Source organism: Myotis brandtii, unplaced genomic scaffold (genome assembly GCF_000412655.1).
Source record: "Myotis brandtii unplaced genomic scaffold, ASM41265v1 scaffold71, whole genome shotgun sequence".
NCBI classification, from domain to species: domain Eukaryota; kingdom Metazoa; phylum Chordata; class Mammalia; order Chiroptera; family Vespertilionidae; genus Myotis; species Myotis brandtii.
In genome coordinates this window covers 2,451,421-2,474,233 of record NW_005370787.1, presented here as the reverse complement: position 1 = coordinate 2,474,233, position 22,813 = coordinate 2,451,421, and the positions used below count along the sequence as shown (strand labels likewise).

The 22,813-nt window shown below is 40.9% G+C and overlaps 1 protein-coding gene across 1 annotated transcript in view; it reads right to left on the bottom strand.

Moving 5' to 3' along the window:
- Positions 1-12,153: 12,153 nt before the first annotated feature.
- DCT (dopachrome tautomerase) overlaps positions 12,154-22,813 on the bottom strand; it is a 54,445-nt gene continuing 43,785 nt past the window's right edge. Inside the window, exons 7-8 of the mRNA XM_005882392.2 lie at positions 18,525-18,726; positions 12,154-14,921 (exon numbers count right to left, since the gene is read on the bottom strand). Of these exons, the coding sequence (XP_005882454.2) occupies positions 14,752-14,921; positions 18,525-18,726 (372 nt within the window). The 3' untranslated portion in view covers positions 12,154-14,751. The remainder of the gene's footprint in view (positions 14,922-18,524; positions 18,727-22,813) is intronic.

Genomic DNA, 22,813 nt, shown 5'->3' with positions numbered 1-22,813 from the left:
TAAGGCATGAGACATTAAAATGAGCTATCACACCCTAGCCGGTTTGGCTCAGTGGATAAAGTGTCAGCCTGCGGACTGAAGGATCCCAAGTTCAATTCTGCTCAAGGGCACATTCCCGGGTTGTGGGCTCTATCCCCAGTAGAGGGCGTATAGGAGGCAGCCGATCAATGATTCTCATCATTGATGTTTCTCTCTCTCTCCCTCTCCCTTCCTCTCTGAAATCAATAAAAATATAAAATAAATGTTTTAAAAATGAACTATCACAAGGAATATTTTGAAGCCTTCTAGATTTTGCTTGTCTGCTGACTCTACTGAGGCCCTATATGCCTTTGTAGAACAGAGTGAATTGCTCTCCTACCTCAGTCAGTACCCCCAGCAGGCACAGCTACATAAATTACCAGGCCCACAGCCAAATGAAAATGTGGGTACAGCTTTATGGGTGTGTGACCTATACACTTGCACAGGTCCAGTGATCAGAAAGGCCATGTGCTTGCTTTAATGCACTATTGAGGTCTCCACAATTGAGTGTGTATGTTTTCTTGGAGGCTCTACTGCTAATTATAAAAACCAATGTATTCCTAGGTTTCAATTAACTAAGAAACTCAGAGCTAGATTCGGTGTCCCATTCTGTAATTAAATTATGCTGGGGACAAGACATTATCAATTCCTCTGCTCCTTTTGCTTCATTTTTATCCTTTTGATATTTTAAATTTTCCCCTGCTTTATATTTTATTTACTTTTGTCAGCCAAAGTTTCTGAAGATAAGCAAAGCAAAAATCCCATGGAAATGAAATGGCCCTCTAGTCCTTTTTATAATCACAAAACATAAACTTCAGATTCATTAGCTGAGATTCAATGAATGATTACTGAACACTTGAGTGTCAGAGTCATTTTTGGTGTCTTCATATGTGTTACCTAACTGACTCCTTGCAACCCACCTGTAGTGAAAGAGGTACTGACACCACGTTACAAAAGAAACTTAAGGTTCAGAGAACATATATAATTTATCCAAGTCTAGAACTAGCAAATATTAAAAAAGGAACTTAGACCCAGCTTTCTGCTTCTTAGTTTAGTGTTCTTTATGTTATAATATGCAGCTTCTCCTCTTTACCTTGGTAGAGTTTTGATGATCATTTAATCCTAAACCCTTCAATTTGACAGATGGACAAAATGGAGCTAGTAGAGGCCAGGTTGGTTACCCAAGACTATTCTACCAGCAAATGGAAGATTTGGGATAAGGCGCCCCATCTCCTGTCTCTGGGCCCACAATCATGGCTCTCCCCAGGCTTTTTTTCCTTTAATTCTTCCCACCTTCCTTACCTTTAGGGTCATGTTGTGGATCTCATCATCTTCAATGCTTTGATGATCACTTCCTGCAAATGAATTCCCAAGCCAGTAACTCCAGCTTTGGAACTTCCTCCTGAATGTAGCTTGCATCTTTAATTTTCTACAGATTGCTAATTCAAAGAGTCAAAACTATTATTTATTCATTCAATTATTTAACCAATATTTACTAAGTGGCTTTTATGTGCCAGTAGGGGAAATGTAGTTCATTTTGATTAGGTTTAACAGTTTAAATACATTATGTTTTATGGCCCAATGAAAAAGAATATTTGAGACTGGGGCTGCAGACTAAAATTAGTCTTGGCCAAATACCATTTACCTGACAGCAGCCAATTCTAATTCTAATGCTAGTTAGTAAACATCCAAAGACCTAAGGCATCGAAGTTGGAAGCCCGACAACAAGCACGTATTTCCAGAAAGTAAAATAATATTCTAAAAATTTTAATTATGCCTCCCCATTTTCACAAAATCTCTGATATTTTTTTCAGTATTTTGATTATCCTATTCTTGTCCTTTGCTATTAAACCCACAGTTAACCAGTTTACATTCCACTGAGGTTAAATCTACCCACACTTGATTTCCACCTCTGTCCCAAGAATATACAATTTTGTGAAACTTATCACTAGTATTAATCTTTCCCTGTTTGCTCCATTTTTCAGTCACTTTTCTAAAACATTAAGGAGTAAGGATAAAATTAAATACTCCAATAAGTACACAAATACTAGGGAGGGGAAAAAACCCTAACAACTCTGTTGACACTGAGCAGTTGCCTGGCAGGTGGCACCCTATGCAGCATAGCTCACAATGCTTATTGCTTTGACAATACATGCAAATCCAATGTGCAATCTGCAAGGCAACCTAAGGGTATCAATGCATAATTTTCAGAAGAATATGTTCTATCACAGTCACATATGTGAAAGACAACAGGTAAAATAAGCAAAGTCAAAAAAAAAAAAAGACCTCGGAGAAGTTTCAATTCTATATTGAAGACCCGAAGTACCTAGGCATGCCTTAAGTAGGGGGGCATGCGGCTGAGCAGGGAAGAATCTCTTCACTCCTCTTGCTTGTTCTGTGAGGCAATAAATAGCTCCAGCTCCAGACTGAGAGCGGTGGAAAGTTAGTCAACCCTTTCCCTCCCAATTGTTCAAACCCCTTCTGTTTCTCTCTCAGAACCAAACTAAGCAGAGGGCAGGATCCAAGGTAAGTCTGCGGTAAATCGAGCCTGAGCCCGCCATTGAAGTTCTTAATCTCTTAGAAAGAACTGGAAATTGGGAACATTTTCTCTGGCTTCACTAGCACAGAAAAAAAAACGAAATTGGTAATGAAGCAGAAGCACTGTGTCAATTGCTTCAAGTTCGCTCACATTTAACATTTCACACCCCATTTACACTTCCGTTCTCTCGCCACCAAATGAGAAAGGCACTGGTGCCCTTTGGGGCGGAACAGGATGGCTCCCTGGAAGGGCCTCTCCCTGTCATTCCCTCTCTTCCCTTTACCTCACTCTGTGGTGAGATGTCTTCATGCCAACTGAAGCCGTCAGTGTCTCAGTGACCCTCCGTCCCACCTGAGCATCAAGAAATCGCACCGGTTCTCCCGTTGTGAATAAAAGAGCATCGATCCCACAGCAGGGCCCTGCCTAGTTTTTCAGATATCCATGCACAGTCTATAGAGCCTGGTTTTCAGTTTTTGAGCTACAATTGCTTGTCTTAATCAATAGGATTTAATCTGAAGCATTGGTTTCACACACCAAGCATTCTAAAGAGATTTGACAGATAATGTTAACCTTTATTGAGCATCTTGTCTGTTCCAGGCTGTTATAGGCTGAATTATGTCCCCCCAATCTGAATTTGGTCATCCTCTCAAAATTCATATGTTGAAATCCCAATCCCCAGTACCTCAGAATGTAGCAATATTTACAGGTAGGACCTTTAAGTGAAGGTGATTGAGTTAAAATGAGGCTGTTCGTGTGGGCCCTAATTCAATCTTCCCTTAGAAGAGGGAATTCAGACACATAGGAAGACATATATTATATGTAATATAATTCAATTAATTCTTACAACAACCTGTGTGTATATGAAGCAGGAAGAACATTTTTAATATGTTTTTCGCAGACAAGGAAACTAAAGTCCAGAGCAGTTAAAAAAAATGTAGGTGACAAATGATTGAACTGGAATTTAAATACTGGTGCTCTGCATCCACAGGCCATGGACTGAACCACTACACCCTACTGTCCTTCTACACCCAGAGGAGCCCTTACTTACACACCGGTGCTTCTCTTGCAATCTTTAAGGAACAAAGAAAATTTTCTTTTGACTCAATTGAAGGCAAGGATTGTGGTGTCTGAAAATTAATAAATAAATCAGCTCCTCTGCTTCCTTACCTTATTTTTAAATTCCCTGAAGAGAAGTTTATCAGTTAGGATTCTTTATATTATAAGACTAGAGGCCCAGTGCATGAAATTCGTGCACTTGGGGGGGTGGGGTTCCCTCAGCCCAGCCTGCACCCTCTCCAATCTGGGACCCCTTGGGCCTAAACGGGCAGTCAGACATCCCTCTCACAATCCCGGACTGCTGGCTCCCAACCGCTCACCTGCCTGCCTGCCTGATTGCCCCTAACCACTTCTGCCTGCCAGCCTAATCACTCACTAACCACTCCCCTGCCAGCCTGGTCTATGCCTAACTGCTCCCCTGCCAGCCCAATTGCCCCCAACTGCCCTCCCCTGCTGGCCCAATCACCCCCAACTGCCCTCCCCTGCCAGCCATCTTGTGGCTGTGGGCGCCTCCATCTTTGAGAGTGTGGCAGTCAATTAGCATATTCCCTCCTTATTGGCTGTGGGCGCCGCCATCTTTGAGGGCAGAGCAGTCAATTAGCATATTCCCTCCTTATTGGCTGTGGGCGCTGACATCTTTGTGATGGTGTGAGGGTCAATTAGCATATTCCCTCTTTATTAGATAGGATAAACCCCAACCCAAACTGACCTAAATTTTTTTAAAAGGTGGGATACCCCAGTTGTTCCAAACTTTTCCTCATGGAGGCAAAATGGCTGCCATGATTCCAGACCTCACATCTTTACACCATACCCCTCAGGGGTGAGAACATGTTTTTTGGCTTTATTTCCTAGAATCCTCAATAAACATCCCTTTCCAATGTTTTGGCCTTCAGTTTTACATTGGAGCCAGGGGTATGAAATCGAGTAATTGGTTTAAGACAATTAGGTCCCCACCCAAATCACAGAGCTTAGGGTCTCAGGATAGAAATGAAGACTTCCCCGAGCCTTGCTGGAGGTTATCAGGGACTGGGAGGAGGGGTAGATGGGGAATTACTATTTAATGAGTATAGAGTTACTATTTGGAAAAAGTTCTGGAAATAGCTGGTGATGATGGTGTACAATATTGTGAATGTAATTAATGCCACTGAGTTGTACACTTAAAATGACAAATTTTGCCCTGACTTGGTGGATCATTTAGGTGGTGCTTCGTCCTGTACACCAAAGGTTACAGGTTTAATCCCCATTAGGGGAGGCAACTGAAATCTCTCTCTCTCTATCTATCTATCTATCTATCTATCCCTCTTTCTCTCTCAAAATCAATTTTTAAAAAATATCCTCAGGTAAGGATATTTTTTAAAAAGACAAATTTTATGTTATATACCTTGCCACAAAAAATTACCGTAATTTAAAAAGTAAAAATTTTCAAAAATGTATGAACACATTTCACTTTTATGCCAGCTGAGGCCAGTATTTTATCCTCAAAATGCCCCTATGCCATTGAAAATAACCCTTGGGAGCCCTCCCTAATACCTGAACAGTGCCAGGACCAACGGGCACGGAAAGAAACCTGCCAATGTCAAGAGAGATCGTACTGGACACTGACTTGTGGCCGGGCTCAGGAAAGATGGCGATATTCTTCATTATTAATGGGAGCCCAGCACTCTTATCTTACACTGGCAGAGCATTCACATAGGGAGGTTATTAAGGTCAAATCCCTTACTGGTTTGAATGGAGGATTTGTAATGAATATTTTCTAGTGGCATTTACAGAGAGGAGGTTCTAGCAGGGGAAAGTTAAACCTGGGAACTGAGCTGTGGCACCCTTGTTCTCTCCTGTGACTGTGGACAGTCAGTACATAGGGAGAAATCCCAGCAAAGTCTCCCACGGACACCGCGTTCTTCCCTCCCACAGCTGCAACAAAGGGAAGCAGATTGCTCTGTGGTAAATGCCACTCAGTTGCATGGTCCGCCCAGCAAGCGGAAACCAGGTCCGAGGCAGCCATCTAGCTGTAAGGTGAGTTCACTCTGACTTCATGTGTTGAGTCCCTTGTTTAAAAACAATACATTTGCATCCATGACGCCCAGCAGTCAGCTTCAGAATGATCTTATCAAGCGTGCTTTTGTGCAGCTAAGCTGGAAAATGTGGGCTGTGACAGACTGCAGCAAAAAAAGGGACACATTTGCATGTTACTGGGTTGGAAGAGCCCTTTGATTGTCAGAGAGGCCGGGTGCTGCTGTCAAGCCCTGGCAGGCAGCGCACCTGAGACGCGCTCCCCGTGGCTGACAGCTCACGGCTGAGAGTCAGCGTCGGATCAAAGAGTGGGGACTATCTCGAGTAAACGCGTTAAAAACACAAAGAAGCCTGCATCTTGATAAGAGGACAGGCTGTGGAGAGAAAGGAACAGAATGAACACGACCTTGAGTCTGTAAAATGTTACAAGCCTCAGAACTGTAAAATACCTGAAATGAAAAGAAAACGTGCTGCTCAAGTAAGAGTCTCGGAGTTGGAAAGGTCGGGAGTTGTGCGCTTGCCACATGGAAGCAGAGAAAGAGGCTCATAGATAACCGCGCGGATTCTTACTTAGGTTACATTGCCGTTCAAGGCCCACCATGTGCTTGCATACAGAGGTCTGAGACTTAAGGCACCAACCCGCGTGCATTGTAGCTGAGCATGCCTCGTTGGCGTGAAATGCAAGGCTTTGACATACAAATATCCTATCCAATAAAAGACAAAAAGGGTAATTGACCATACCTTCGCTACGCTTCCCATTGGCTAATTAGGGTGATATGCAAATTAACCGCCAACCAAGATGGCGGCTGGCAGCCATGCAGCTGAAGCGAACAGGAGGCTTGCTTGCTCCAGTGATGGAGGAAGCCAAGGTTCCCCGCCTGCCGTGGGCCTGACTCTGAGCTCCGAAAGCAGCAGTTTCAATTATAGAAGGTAAATAAATCCCAGAATAAAAAAGAAAAAAAAGAAAAAAAGGAGAGGCTAGGAGCTTCAGTCACTGGCCAGCCTGAAAACGGCCCTCAGCCCCTCACCCAGACTGGCCAGGCACCCCAGTGGGGACCCCCCACCCTAAAGGGGGGGTGGCCAGCCTGAAAACAGCCATCAGCTCCTCATCCAGGCTGGCCAGGCCCCCCATTGGGGACCCCCATCCTGAAGGGGGTGTGACCAGCTGCAAACAGCCATCAGCCCCTCACCCAGGCTGGCCAGGCACCCAAGTGGGACCCCCCCCCTGATCTGGGACACCCTTCATGGCAAACCAGCCGGCCCCCACCCATGCACCAGGCCTCTATCCTATATAGTAAAAGGGTAGCATGCAAACTGACCCTAACAGCAGAAAGACTGGGAATGACTGGTCACTATGACACACACTGACCACCAGGGGGCAGATGCTCAATGCAGGAGCTGCCTTCTGGTGGTCAGTGCGCTCCCACATGGGGGAGTTCTGCTCAGCCACAAGCCAGGCTGATAGCTGCCAGTACAGCGGTGGTGGGAGCGCTAAGGATGTCTGACTGCAGCTTAGGTCTGCTCCCCACTCCCAAGTGGAGATCCCCTGAGGGCTACCGGGCTGCCAGAGGGATGTCTGATTGCCAGCTTAGGTCCGCTCCCCCGGGGAGCAGGCCTAAGCCAGCAGGTGGTCATCCCCCGAGGGGTCCCAGACTGTGAGAGGGCACAGGCCAGGCTGAGGGACCCCCCCCCCCATTGCACAAATTTTTGTGCACCAGGCCTCTAGTTTTTCATAAGAGAAAACACTGGTTAGTGGCAATAGTCAAGACACAACTTGCTTTTTAAAGGAGCAAATAAAAATATTGAAGATGAGACGTTACGTAGAAACAAATAATAGACGTGCTGCTTTGGAAATTAAGTTTTCAGCGAGGCATTCCATATGGTGACATACTTATCCGTAGGAGGATTTGTCATCCTCCTCTAGGGATGATGGCTCTTTCCAGCAGCATACTGTTTCCCATCTGACTCCCCAATTTCAGTTCTTGGTTTTGTGGTGTTTTTTCCCTTTTTTCTCCTCTCCATAGGAACAGCTACTGTCCCCATGTCTAGAATCCCCACTAAGAGAGAAAAGAATAATAGGCAGAGCCAGCTGGAAAATTTGAGCCCCAATTTTTTTACATAAGCAAAACTTCTCAGAATAAGCAAATACATAGGCTACTTCCGTTTTGCCCCTTTAACCTTTACCTGGTATACGTACTAGAATAAGCATGTTAACCTCGTGGCCCGTGGGCCACATGTGGCCCACAACGAATATTTTTGTGGCCCAGCCAATATAATGGTATGTAAGAAACGTTTTAATAAAAATTTTGTAACTTAACATGTTAAGCACCATGTCAGTCACTGGTGCCACCAGTATGTCATTGAAATTGGATATTGCGGGCTAAATGGAAAAGAAGACAAAACAGGCTTGGTGCTTACAGTGTTAAATTTTACAATATCCTGTTATACATAATCCTATATAATAAAAGGCTAATATGCAAATTGGCAGAACAACCGGTCGCTATGACGCGCATTGACCACCAGGGGCCAGATATTCAACGCAGGAGCTCAATGCAGGCTGGGCTCACGGCTGGCAAGCACAGTGGCGGTGGCGGGAGCCTCTCCAGCCTCCACTGGTAAGGATGTCCCCAAGGACTCCCAGACTGTGAAAGGGCACAGGCCGGGCTGAGGGGACCCCCCCCTCTGCAAGTGCACGATTTTCATGCACCGCGCCTCTAGTTATTAATAATAAACTACAACGTTTGCTAATGACTGATTACTATAATCATGTTGCATTCATTTCCCTTACTCGCCTTATGTGTAGGCACACCATTTCTCTCCACTAATACTAGCAGCAAATATTTTAGCAGCCGATTGCCACGTCACTAATCTTGTACTGACTTGTTTGGTGTGTGCAACAGGAAATATTTCGCTTTTGGAGAACAAGAAAAATAGGTTTATTTGCATTATGCTTATTAATTTGTGCAGTTATTCAGTATCTGGTAAGTTAATGTTCAAGAAAAAATATTAATTTTTATTAAAATGTTCTATTATTTTATGTTAATGATTACTCATTTATTTCAGCCCTTTGTATTCAGCATGTCTCTATTGAAATAAAGCTATGTTTCTATGAAAAGTGAAGCTTTTGGGGGTTTTTTGCAGTCCACATAAACTTAAACCTTGTTTATTTGGCCCGTGTTAGCCTTTGAGTTTGACACACTTGTACTAGAAGGAAAAGCTTTACAAACACATTAAAAAATGATATTTTCTTTATTACTTGAGTCTCTTTTTCATTCACCTTATATCAACCACTGTAGGCACCCAAATAAATATTTGCTCTTGGCACCATCAGGCCAATAGCCCAGTTTTGAAAGTGAATTTCCCACTGTGAAAGATGTTACCTGACACTGAGCTCACCCACACCCATATTCAGGTATTCATATCTGGTTTCTATTCACTGATCCAGTATTTTTTCTAACATTGTTTTCAAAATTTACCAGCTTCTCGATAACAGTTTTTAATTGGGAAAAAAAAAACACTAACAAAAAACATCTCTCCAATCTCCAACTGCAGTATGATCATATAAATAATTTTAACTAAATTATACCCTATGTGTATTTGACAAGCATAGAAGAGTTTTGCCCAGTGGCCTGAAATGCTCCCCCAAATTTTGATGGCTTGCTGTGAACATTTAATATTTTAAACTATATTAAAAACGAAATCCTGAGCGCTTTAATTATATAGTGACTTTGCCTACACAGGAAATCATTTCCTTCTAAGTACTGTGCTTATCTGTTCTGATTTCTGAATTCGTGGGAAATCTTCCAGCCTTTGGTTTTTTCTGACCCAGGCAATTAACCACAGTGGAGAAAAGTAACCCTAAGAACTTTACCAGATTGTGCAATGTTCTAATAAAACACAAGAGGGCAGGTTTTGCTTTATTGTAAACCCAATTCAGCTATGCTGTTAATCAGGAAGGTCACTGTGCTAATTACACATTCAGAAATGCTCAGTAACAGTGAATGAGTAATCAGAATGTGTATGCTGGCAGAAAATCTGTGGTATTTTAATAAAGAGGAACAAGTTTAAGCCTTTCTACGAGGTGTTATTTACAACACAGAGCACAATTATATGTGGGAGACACTGTGATGGTTTTAGCTTTTGTTTATAAACTTCCAAAGGAGCAGAGGATGGCCAGAAGAAAAAAGGACCAAATCCAGTCATATTACATCCAAGAAGTCTGACTTGTATCAAGGTGGCAAATAACACAAGTGGGTTAATGATTTCTTCCAAATAGATATAGTCTTGGTGAAAATATATAGAACAAACAGGCCTTGAGTAGTTGTGCTTCTGTTAGCTTTGTTTACTTTTAGAAAACTTTGTTATGCTCACAATTTTCTTATGTGTTGTTTTCAAGATTTCACAAGTGTATTTTCAGCTTGAACTGTCATTATAGCTAAAGTCAAAATATCATATAATCTTTAGAGAATTTCTAAAGAAACTCTTGAGCCCATTAGAATAAGAAAAGCACTTGTTTGCCTGGCTAGATAATTTTCCCACTTACTTCTTCCACTGGAACAAGGCTGTTAAGATATCAGGTAGTGGAGGGCCCTAAAATGGCACTGTGAGGACCCAACTTTCTATCCTTGTCCCTAGAAATGGTAAAATTAAGGCCTGCTATCGGTGGGGAGAAGATATACCCAAAAAGAAAATATAGCTGAAAAGTGTACCTTTGTATTAGGTTGTTTGAAGTAAAATTTTGCCTACCTTATGCCCTATTCAGAATCTAAGATATAGTTTATTTCATGGCTCAGGTTCACTTTGAGATTAATTTATTCATGCAAAAATATTAATAGAGCATTCAGGATGAGCAAGGCACTGTAGAAATGAGAAAAGTTCAACCTTGGGTTTTGTAATTGCATTGAGGAGAGTAATTATCTCCCAGTTCAGAATGAATTGGCTCTTTTATGTGTCTGTGTCAATTAACTGCCAACATTTTCTGATTACTCGAAGTGCTCTGATACAGCGACACTGGAGCCATACAGAAAGGTGTGCCACCTGTCCTCTGGAAGCTTCAAGTCTAAATGTAGAAGTAAACAGGACATGACCATTACCTCGCTGCTTCTAACTTCCTTCTTCTGGGACCTCCAACAAGTTGATTGATGGAGAAGGCTTTCCAGGAGGATCAGTGAGTTAGCTGCTGCAGACCCCTCCTTCCTGGTCAGTGACTGGAAGTGGCCACTCTACCACAACCCCCAGACCCCCACCCCCACCCCCAGGATCAGTCTTTAGACCATGGGGACATCAATCATAACTCTTCACCTGGGAAAAGGGTGGTGCCTCGTTTCTCTTACCTATGTAACAGACAGCCAGGAAGTCTCAATTGCTTAGAAACTCCAAAGTCGAAACATCAGTTTAAGAATTTGTTACCCAAAATGGAGTAACTATTATGTATTTTATATTTCTTTTAAAAAAGTGAAGTAGTTATTATGTATTATATAGACTCATCTACACTAATAAAAGACAAAGATGCAAATTGGCCGTACCTTCGCTATGCCTTAAGCCACGCCCACCAGCCAATCAGAGCGACTGTATGCAAATTAACCCAACCAAGATGGCAGCTGGCAGCCACAGAGCTGGAGCAGCAGCTGCCTCCTCTCAAGGCAACAAAGTTTCAATTATAGAAGGTAAATAAACCCCAGATACCTGCTTCCAGCCGCCATGGCCACAGACCTGGAGCGAATAAAACAAAAAACAAAAAAAGGAAAGGCTGGGAGCTTCGTTCACCAGGGGGCTTGGTCAGTCGGAAAACAGCCATCAGCCCCTCACCCAGGCTGGCCAGGGACCCCAGTGGGGACCCCCACCCTGAAGGGAGTGTGGGCAGCCTGAAAATGGCCCTCAGCCCCTCACCCAGGCTTGCCAAACCCCCATGGTGTGAGGGTTGCCACTGGGGGGCTTGACCAGCCTGCAAACACCCATCAGCCCCTCACCCAGGCTGGCCAGGCACCCAAGTGGGACCCCCACCCTGATCTGGGACACCCTTCACGGCATGACTGGTCACTATGACACACACTGACCACCAGGGGGCAGATGCTCAATGCAGGAGCTGCCCCCTGGTGGTCAGTGCGCTCCCACAGCGGGGAGCTCTGCTCAGCCACAAGCCAGGCTGATGGCTGCCAGCACAGCGGTGGTGGTGGGAGCCTCTCCTGCCTCCTCAGCAGCACTAAGGATGTCCGACTGCAGCTTAGGTCTGCTTCCTGCTGGCAAGTGGATATCCCCCGAGGGCTGCCGGGCTGCCAGAGGGATGTCTGACTGCCAGCTTGGGCCTGATCCCCCAGGTAACGGGCCTAAGCCAGCAGATGGACATCCTCCGAGGGGTCCCAGACTGCAAGAGGGCATAGGCCAGGCTGAGGGACACCCCCCCGCCCCGAGTGCACAAATTTTTGTGCACCGGGCCTCTAGTGTGTGTGTGTGTGTGTGTATATATATATATAGGAATTGATGCTCACAAATTATTATTGTTAAAAAACAATAGCCCCATCAGATGACAATAATCTGCAAAACAACATTTATTTTTATTTTCTTCTTTAATAAGTTTTTTACTTCTTGTTAATGTGAGATTAAAATTATTCATTAGGATTATTATAATTAACAATGTTAAATCCTAAGCAAGACACAAATTAATGTCAAAGAATTTTAGAATTAGAAGAGAATTTCATTCACAAAGGAAAGATGTCAGTGAGTTTCATTTCACTTCTGTATATTAGATTTATAAAAACATTTCCTTTGAAATCATAATTCTTATACATATAATGTTTCTCATACTGAGGATATAGCATATAAAGTTATCTATTCATTTTCTTCAAGGTTGAATTTTCCTCCTATCATTGAGAAGTGTAACCCTACAATGCTCATTGATATTTTCTGAGTTTATTTGCATAACATTCAATGTATGTAAATACCAACTCTTTTTATCCTACAGGTTTGTTCTACCTTTAAATTTTTTAAAAGACATTCATCATTGATTTATTGTTATATTAGAAACTGTTAGAAAATGTTATTCCTCTTAAAAGAACTATAAAATCAGGAAATTATTTCTTTCAGGAAGACATTATAAAATATAATATTTATAAGTTTCAGCACTACAGATAAAGTAGCTAAGTATAAATGACTATCCTTTACTTCTACCACAAATAGATCTTGCTTTAAACAAATCTTATGAGAATACGATGTATGAAAATTCTAATATACCTAAAAGAGAAGCTAGAGGTGGTTATTTGCTTTATAGAATTATTCATAATAGTTCATCTATAAAAACTAATTCCCCTGGTGCTTTTAATGTAGAAATGATTTATGCACAACTTTTCTGGAACATCCTATCATGTACAGCTATATCTTCATTTTAATATATATCTCCTTTGGTATAAAAATGGATGTAAAAATGTGTTCAACCCTGAGTCAGGAGCATAAACTTTTCAAAGTGGAGAGCGTTAATGAAACATTGTTAAATTTTCCATATGCTGTTAAAGGCAGGAATTCTGATGCAGCTGTGGCTAAAAAAATCTCAGCAGTCCTTCACCCCATGAAGGACTCTGGGCTACCTTGGTTCTTATTTGCTGAGCCTACTCTTAAATATACCTGTGGCTTTATGAGACTCAAATTCAGTTCAGATTGAGCTTTGTCCATTTCTCTGGCTTTCCCAATTTTATTCCAGTGGACAACACTGGGTGTTGGTGAACCTTGTACCCTCTAGGCCCCCATCTGTAGAAGGCAGCTCTCTAGGATCCTCTTAGCACCCATTCTTGACACACATCAATTCCAGAGAGAGGTGCTGAAATGAGCAGGCAGACGGGCTACCTTCTAGAACTTTGGCCTCATCCCTGATGCATAAGTACCAGATATGAGCAGGTGAAATTTGCCTTGAACTCTCAATAGCTATTAGCTTCTTGGAAGTGAAGATCATATTGCTAAATTTAAACATCTTAGTGAAAAAAAAAATGCCTCATTCTTATTTCTCATGATCTGATGTTTACTAAATGGAACATAACCATTTAATTCTGAGTTGTTCTATTTTGTATACATGGTTTGCTTTTAAATGATGAGACTTAACTGATTAATATTCATAAGTAATGTCAGTATAGTACAGAATTAATTAGTACAAAGTCAACTCTTAAAAATAAGCCAAATGCATTTTAGGTTAGTAATTTTTCATCTGAGGCTACCTAGTAAAGAAATTGGTTCAGGATCAGTCAAATGAGACTGAGAGCAATGGAACTCTGATATTCGGGATCCTCACCAGCCTTCTCCAGTCAGCCTTTCCTGGAAAGAGGGATTCTATTTTTGGTAATGGGTTTGAAATTGTATGTAAGTTAACTGGAAAGCTCTATAATTTAATCCTTCATTTACTTATTTATCACTGTATGATTCATATTTATCCAGCTATTGAATCTTGTGATATGTCTACTGTTAAGAACTTCAGACTTTTGACAAATTCTGAAAAGTCTGACATATAAAAGAACCGAATCATTCATTCATTCATTCATTCATTTATTCTCTACCTTACTTGGAAAATAAGGCCTATTTTCATCCTCTCAGCCATTTTAAAGGCTGAAGAGGAAAAGAAGAAAAATAAGCCTCAAGAAGACAATCAGAAAGGCACCTAAAAGCATAGATATTTGTAGTTCAAAGGGAGCTTAGAGACCATTGTGGCACCTGCCACTCCCTACCCCACCCTATTACAAATGGTGACAAAGATTGGGCTGAGAAAGATTGAACCATAATCTTGTTCAAATCACAAATTTCACTAACCATAATATCACAATAAATCTACACTACCAACTTTTTTTTTATGTTCTCAAAACACTGAGGAGGCTAAATCAAAATGGGGAACTATTATGAGATAGCACACATCTTCAGCTCTACCTTTGTTTGATGGTAGAGATAGCCTCAAGCACTTCAGCTTCAGTCTGTTACACAGAAAAGCAAACCACAGCTAAGCATCGTCTGTGTTTGGGGTCATCATCACAACAGAATGAGCTGTGCCAAAGATCTTTAGCTAAAGGAAGAACAGTGAGGATTAGCTTGTTGTCAGGGTCTCAGCAACAAGGTCTTTGTGGCTGGCCTCTTCTCTAGGGTAAGGCATGGGCATCCTAGGCTTCTTCTGTGTATCTCTTGTTCCAATGTGTCTCCATTAAGGGCGCATATCCTTTGCGAAGTCTTCTGTACTGAAGGAAAGCCAGCAAGACAAAAAGACCAACCAAAGCCACCAGCATTCCCATAACCACTGGGAGAGTCACGGACCAACTTGGCGTTTCTTCGACTGAAATTAAAGCAGAAGAAAAAAAAGTCTGTGGTTGGGATTTTCATCAGCTGAACACTCTTCACAAAGGAAAAAGTAAACCAATTTGCCTTTTACATGCATTTTTGTTGATAAAGCAAAACACTGGCTAGAATAAAATTTATCTTCTCCTTCCTCACCAACTATTTATCATAGCCACAATTGTTTTCTTTCTTAAGGAAGTGGGAAATGTCATTCCATTATTTAAATACAGTTTATTGCATCTTTAAAATTTTCTTACAATAAATATTTATATAGGATAAACCCTCCAAGGAAGTATATATAACTACTTTTGTGAGTTAGAAACTCATTTGTAAACGTGCATGCTAAAATGGTATCTGGTGAACTGCAAAATATGCAACCCTCAGGTGGAGAATTTCTGCCATTGTCTCTACCTGCTTTATGGGATGGTAAATGATCAAGACAGATCAGATGGGTTATTACAACAGGAGACATTCAATAGAAGGAACAGTTAAAATTGGTACCCATTTAGATAGTTGTGAATAAAATCTGAATCTTCTACATGAGAAATCCAATCCTCTATTCAAATGTATTTTATAATCACTCTTCCACAAAATTAATGGATATTATTTCTAGTATATGGATACCTACTTGTCATTTTTTTTAGAAAGTATCTTAGCCTGGACAGCTGTTCTTAAATTCAGTTTCTCTACACTAGGTTCTTGTTCTATATCCTACACTTATCTAAATGTAGATTCTCCTTCTCGTTCTTTTCTTTCAATCCCACAGAGGGCTCTGACCCATCCTGATGGGATTCCCCCGAAAGGATTTTAATTAGTCTCCTTTTGCTCTAATTGAGCAGCATCTTTTGCCAATCTAAGCTTCTTAAAACACAGATTTCAAGTCTGCATTTCTTTGTTCAGGAACCAAAAATGATTGTCTTTTGTTATTGTCCAAACTGCCCTGCCTAGCTTTTTTTAAAATTAATATTATTTTTTAATTGTGGTAAAATACACATAACATCTATTTTACCCTCTTAACCATGTTTATGAATATAGTTCTGTGACATTAAGTACATTCACACTGTTGTGTAATTATCACCACCATCCATCCGCAGAACTTTTTTCATCTTGTAGAACAGAAATGGTAACCCACCCATCTCCCACCCCCTAGCCCAGATCCTGGTGACTACCATTCTACTTTCTATCTCTATAAATTTAACTACTCTTGATACCTCAAAGAAGTGGAATCACAGTTTTGGGCCTTTTGTGACTGCTTTATTTAACTTGGCATACTATCTTCAAGATTCATTCTTGTTGTACCACATGACAGGATTTTTTAATGAATATTATTAATGAATGAATTATTAGTGAATAATACTCCATTGTATGCATATACCACCTCTATTTATCCATTCATCCATCAGTGAATACTTGGGTTGACTCCACCTTACATCTACTGTGAATAAAGTTGCTATGAACAGAGTTGTACAAATATCTGTTTGATTACTTGCTTTCAGTTCATTGGGATATATATCCAGAAGCTGATTTGCTAGCTCATGTTGTAATTCTATGTTTAATTTTTTTTTAGGAACTTCCATATTGTTTTTCCACAGAGGCTATGCCATTTTACATTTTGACCATCAGTGCACAAGGCTTCCAATTTCTCCATATCTTCATCAACACTTGTTATTTTCTGCTTTTTTTTGTTAGTAGCCATCCTAATGGGTAGAAAATGGTACCTAATTGTGGTTTTTGCCTAGTTTTTAAAGTCCTACATAATCAGGTCCTTCTCGCAGTTCCAACTTTGCTTTATTTTTTTAAACTATTCAATGCCCATTTTTTTCTTTTTTAAATTGAATTTATTGTGGTAACATTGGTTAATAAAATTATATAGGTTTCAGGTGTACATCACATATTCAACTTGAATTCACAATAATCTCCTACCCAAGCCTTATACTACAACCAGGATTTCTTCGCACAGTCCTCTATGTAGACTATCTGTGCCTTTCACAGTCCTGTGCCCTGCCCTTCAATCTAAAATGTTGCTACTTTCCTCCTCAGCTACCTAAGATCTATCATCTCTTCGAATCTAGCTCAAGACCTACCTCCTTTCCCAAATCCCTCACTCCCTTCTCTGACTTCTGGTTATAGTTCTGCTACCTCAGATGCAACTGTAAACTTATTTGTCAGACCAGTAAATGAGTATGAGTTTGTGTCTTCTAGTGAGTCAATGCTTTCAGGGCATATTTAGACTCTCAGTCTATATCTCTTAATTGGCTGATTTCAGAGCAGGAAACATGGTCAAAATGCACATTGCAAACTTTTTGGTTATTTTATGTCCCAGAGAAAAGGAAAAGAAGTTTCAAAGAGATACCCTCAGTTGCCCACAGAAATTAAATTTCAAATCAGGAAGGAGAAGGAGCAGCAGTAGATGCAAATTAGAAGGAAAAGCAGGGGACAGATTCTGGGGCCTGAAAGACTGCAGTCAGACAAATGTGAGCTCAAAAACGGTCCTAATTACTTTGTAGGTGGAGACTTAGTGAAGATGAAAGAGACACAAATGGGAAAAGCTACTGGCAGAGGGGATGTCTGTTTTTTGACTTCTTGACAAATTAAGATATTTGCTATTATTTTAGCTTTCTTTCTCAACCTGTTCTAAGATTTTTTTAATGAGGTATAATTGATATACCGCACATTATTAGTTTTAGGTGTACAACATAATGACTCAATATTTGTATATATTGCAAACGAAGAGTCTTTAAATGGCACACAGAGCTATATTGGGGCCTAGGTTAAAAAAAAAATGCCCCTATATGAACTTATCAAAATATCCCTCTATATTTTGAACCAAGTAAGAAAAGCAAATAAAAAAATCAACAATCTAAAAACATGTCTTAAAAGAGAATTAATTTATAAAATATACACATGAAGTCCCATGTAGCCCAATCCGTTAGCAGACAATGGTCAGCTTCACAAACCCCACCTAGCAGGGGTGGTATGGGATAATTGGAAAAAATGGCCCAGTTACAAAATGTTGCAAGAATATAAAACAAACAACAGCCGGTCTTTATTTAAAATTTTGATAGTGAACTCATCAAAACATTTTTGCATTTATTGTTTTAAAATATTGCATGATATTATTACATATCTAGATTACTAACATATTTGGCTTCCCCTGAAACTTTGTGGTCCAAACAAGTGCTGCTCTTGCCTCACTCTAAGCCCAGCCTTGCCTTCCAGTAATGATCTCCTGGGAGTACCTCTCCACATGAGGCTAGTGAATTTTGACTTTACTGATTAGACAGTTCAAACCATGACCAGCTTTCAATTAACTCAGACAAAATTGTCAAATCAGGTGTAGGAGTAGATACCTCCTCTGTGGAATAAGGTTTGTTCACAACTTTCAGTTTTCTAAAACAACAGTCATCCAACCAGTCCCTTTTCTGATGTTTAATTAGTAGTTCAAAGGCTAATTTTACTAAATATATGTATCCTAGAAAATTGCCAATGAAGTTAATGAGACCTGAATGCTTCAATTTAAGGTCTTGGTTTACATTTTTTTAAAAAAGAAAGAAAGCTCCTTTAAAAGATGAATCACCCATTTAGAAGTTGTATTAGTTACCTGGAAGATCAATGGCATAGCTGTAGCCAAGTTGGTCTGCGGTTAAAAATAATTCCTGATTAGTCACCGAAGGGAAGAAAGGAACCATGTTGTACATCCGATTGTGACCAATGGGTGCCAGCTCCTGAGGCCAAGCATCTGCGGAAGGATTGAATCTTCTCATCCACTCATCAAAAATGGCATCAGTAAAGGCATGGAGGACCTGCAAGACATTGAACATGACCTTTAACGTTTATCAGACTATTTCAGTTAGATTAACCTGGCTGGAGCTTTCTCTACAATGGAACGTAGGTCTTCTTGACATGAGCAACTCTGTATACCCAATCTAATATCAGTGACATGCCTACTGACATTTTCAGTTAAGTTTTCAAGAATGTATGACATATCGCTCCAAACAGGATTACAAACCCCTTTGTCGAGTGAACAAATGAAAGTTCTGTTGCAGATTGAACACTGGTTTGGGAACGTTTGAAGCCTTCAACAAGTGTAGGTTAATGATTAAGTTCAGAAAAAGGGCGAGGTTGATGAGATACATAGCCTAGTCAAATTTCAGGTGCTTTTGCTTTAACAGGAGAGATAGAAGAGGTTGCATTTCCCAGTATTATAATACAAATGGACAGTTAAAAATATATCTGAAATGGGTTTTCAAATTTTTCTCACCAGGAGTGCCCTTCTGTGTACTCACTTGATAACCCTCTTATTGGAATTTTGAGTATTATGCCAGCAAAAGAAAGTCTAAAAATGTTGTAATGTGCATAGTGCTTATTTTAATTTCCTCAAGGAAGCTGTTAAAGTTCTTAAATACAGAAATTATTACATGTTTTAAAATATTCACAGCAAAATTTCCACATGTATAGCCCTGATTTCACAACAGAATATAAATGTGAGTTCAGCTTAAGCTTTATGCCTGGTCATTAGAGTTCCTCTTTTATTTCTAGACTGTAAGTTCAAGGAGCTCAGAGACACTGTCTGCTTTTCTTTCCATTGTGTCCCCAGTGCCTGTCACCCCAGGGCCTGTCACATGGGAGAGGAAGGTACTTATTTCAATAAATACTTAATAATAAATTTATTCATCCATTCACCATTGTTACTTCTACCCCAAATATAGCACTGGTCAAATTATACTATAACTAGAGGCCCGATGCACGAAATCGTGCATGGGTGGAGTCTGTCAGCTTGGCCGGCAATCAAGGCCATCTTGCCACCACCCACCCTGGTTCCCCGTTCACCATTTGGTGACGGGATCCTGACAGCTGGGGGAGGCACCAAGAGATCAGCCATTGCTGCCCGCTCACCAGCCCCAACCCCACTGCGGGTCGCCCTCTGTGTGTGGGGTGACCGGCAGGGTGGGGGCCTTGGCCTGACACCACCCGCATCTCCCACCACCCACCCCAGTTCCTGTTTGCCATTGGCGATCGGAGCCTGCCAGCCAGGGAAAGGGACCAACAGGTGGTCAGTGCACCTCATAGTGACTAGTCGAGTGGTCATTCTGATCATTCTGCCATTATGGTCACTGGGTTTTTATTATATAGGATGTTATCTATTTACCTATTTCCCCTAACAAGACCCCCAACTCCTAAATGTCAGAGATAAGGTCTCTTTGCCTTTGAAGCCTCAAGCTTAGTATGCAACCAGGACAAAGTTGATGCTGAGTAAGTATTTGTTGGCTGATGACAGTGTCATGCAAAGTACTTATATTTTCTGTACAATTGACCTAAACAGGCACCTTTCTAGCTGGTCTGCAAAGTCATTCCTTCTGTTGTCTGGCATCAGAGTCTTTCAGGGACGAAGGAACTCAATGATCCCTGTCCAGGCACATCTTCCCTGCTTGCCCACAGTCAGAATTCTTTGCTCTTTGCACTTCTTAAACCGCTTTAAATGCATTGCCCTTCTGGCTTGTATTACTATTGTTTATTCAGTAGATAACATTTTCATATCTTACCCAAGGTTCCTTGAAGTTTAGTTGCCCCGTTCAGGTAACAATGGGGGCTTTCTACATTGTCTCAAGTGGCTGCATTCCGAATAGTAACAGAAATCAACTTATTTACTGAAGGGAATTTGTTGTCATGAGTAGATTTTTAAAGTTTATGGCAGAGACAATCATCTTAAAAACCAAAATATCAAATTATAAGGCCTAGGGCTCTATTCCCAGTGGGGGGGCGGGCGGGGAGAAGGGGCGTGCAGGAGGCAGCCAATCAACGAGTCTCTCTCATCATTTATATTTCTATCTCTCCCTCTCCCTTCCTTTCTGAAGTCAATAAAAAAAAAAAGAATAAAGGCATAGTTATTGCAAAAAGCAACAACTTTGGAAGAATACTCGATAATGCAAGTGATCAATGTTTCTCATAAGTGGCGTTCAAAAAGAGTCATCTTTGAGAAGGGTCATCATCCCTGGGAAAGGAGTTAAGCATTTGTCATTGGTGTATGTCCCTGAAAAAGGCACCGCATGCCCTATGTCCTGGGAAGTCCAGAGAAGATTAGGCATTTCCCAGAGAGGGAAGGTGTGGCCTGGGGAGCCTGGCAGTCTCAAATGGAAGTTTTGCCTCAAGTATGGAGCCCAAGCACTACAGAGGGACTGTCTAAAGGTGGCAAGTACTGTGGTTGCTTACTCAATGTCCATTCCCCTCTTTCTCCTTAGTTCACTTTCTTTGCATTTTGAGTGAAGGCATATGCCAAACTATCCATGAGATTTAACTAGAAGTTGTTGGATGGAACTTCTAGGGAAGCTCTTTTAAAGGTGATTATTTCACCCTAAAAGTGTCCTTTCTCTCTTTCTGTTTCTTCTTGCTGCCTCTTGGAATGTGGATGCAGCTGCAGCAGCCTTCAAGCAAAGAAGAGCCAACAAGCAAAGCTAAGAAGCCACTCACCAAGGACCAAAAAGACAGAAAGCGTCTGTGATGACTGGACTGCCTGCCCCTGGAACTCTTCCACATAAAGAAAAAAATAAACTTCTTTTTGGTTTAGGTTTCTGTAATTTGGGTTTCCTGTTCTAAGCAGTTGAGACAAATCCTAAGTGATACATGGAAAACGTATCTAGGGCTATATCAGAATGTATTTTCCAAAGAAGTCCACACAATATTTCTTGAACTGTAAGATACTGTCTGAATTGAAGTCAGAAATCAAATTGTGATTAGAAAAAAAGACAAGAGACTCTCGGGACATAGAAAGCTCCAGATTTAGTGCTGCAAGAAGCAAATAACTTTTGGAAAGCACCAGAATTCGCCGAGTGCAAAGTGTAAATAATAAAGGAGGGGACAAGACTCTTAAAGCAATTCACAATGTGAAGAGATAAAAGAACAGGAAAAAGTAATAGGGAGAGATTATAGGTCTCAGAAGGGCTATAAAACATTATACAATAAATGCTCTGGTAGGAACTCTATACAGAGTACCCAATTTATATAGTTAAAAAGGGTAGTGTGTGCCAAGAAAATGCAAATAATGCAATAAACAAAATTCTGGAAGCAATAACATATCCACAGGCTAGAAAGAGAAGTAATGCAACCTGTAGAATACATACAGGAAGGGGAAAAAAACACCAAATTTTAATTTGGAGGCACTATTGAAGAAAATATGATTGCATGGGCTTTTAAGGTAAAACATTTTTTAATGTAACCCTTGCAGAAGAAAGCAATTAATCAACAAATATTGTACTGACAGGCATAAAGAAACTTAAACTTAACAAATTACAGGGGCAAAAACATGCATATCTTCAAGATCAGTGGGGGATGAAATTACTATCAAACTTAACCTTAATTAAGATGGTTGCAAGTTCAAAACCTTGCCACACTGGTGGCATGACAAGAGTATTTGCATCTGGAGGAACAGTACCATAAGAACCGGGGGCTGGCTGCAAAGACATCTGTGCATTAACAAAGACCAACATACAATGTTCAGCATTTGGATTCACGTGTGCTATCCAGAGACGTCATTGGATTCAGAGTGGCTTTTACTGTAGTAACAAGCTAATGCTCTGGCCCTCTGAGATTTTATGTGTGAGTGCTTGAGTCCCAAGAAGACCACAGTTCTATATGGGAAATTCCAATTTAGAACTTAACGTAGATGACATAATAAAAACATTGGGTCCGAATTTCTACATATACAGTAGGTCCTCAAAAATGTTGTTTTATTCGTCATCCTATCTAATAATAGAGAAACATGGTAATTAGCCTTACCTCCGCTACCCTTCCCATTGGCTAATCAGGGCGATATGCAAATTAACTGCCAACCAAGATGGCGGCCGGCAGCCAGGCAGCTTGAAGCTAACAGGAGGCTTGCTTGCTTCAGTGACA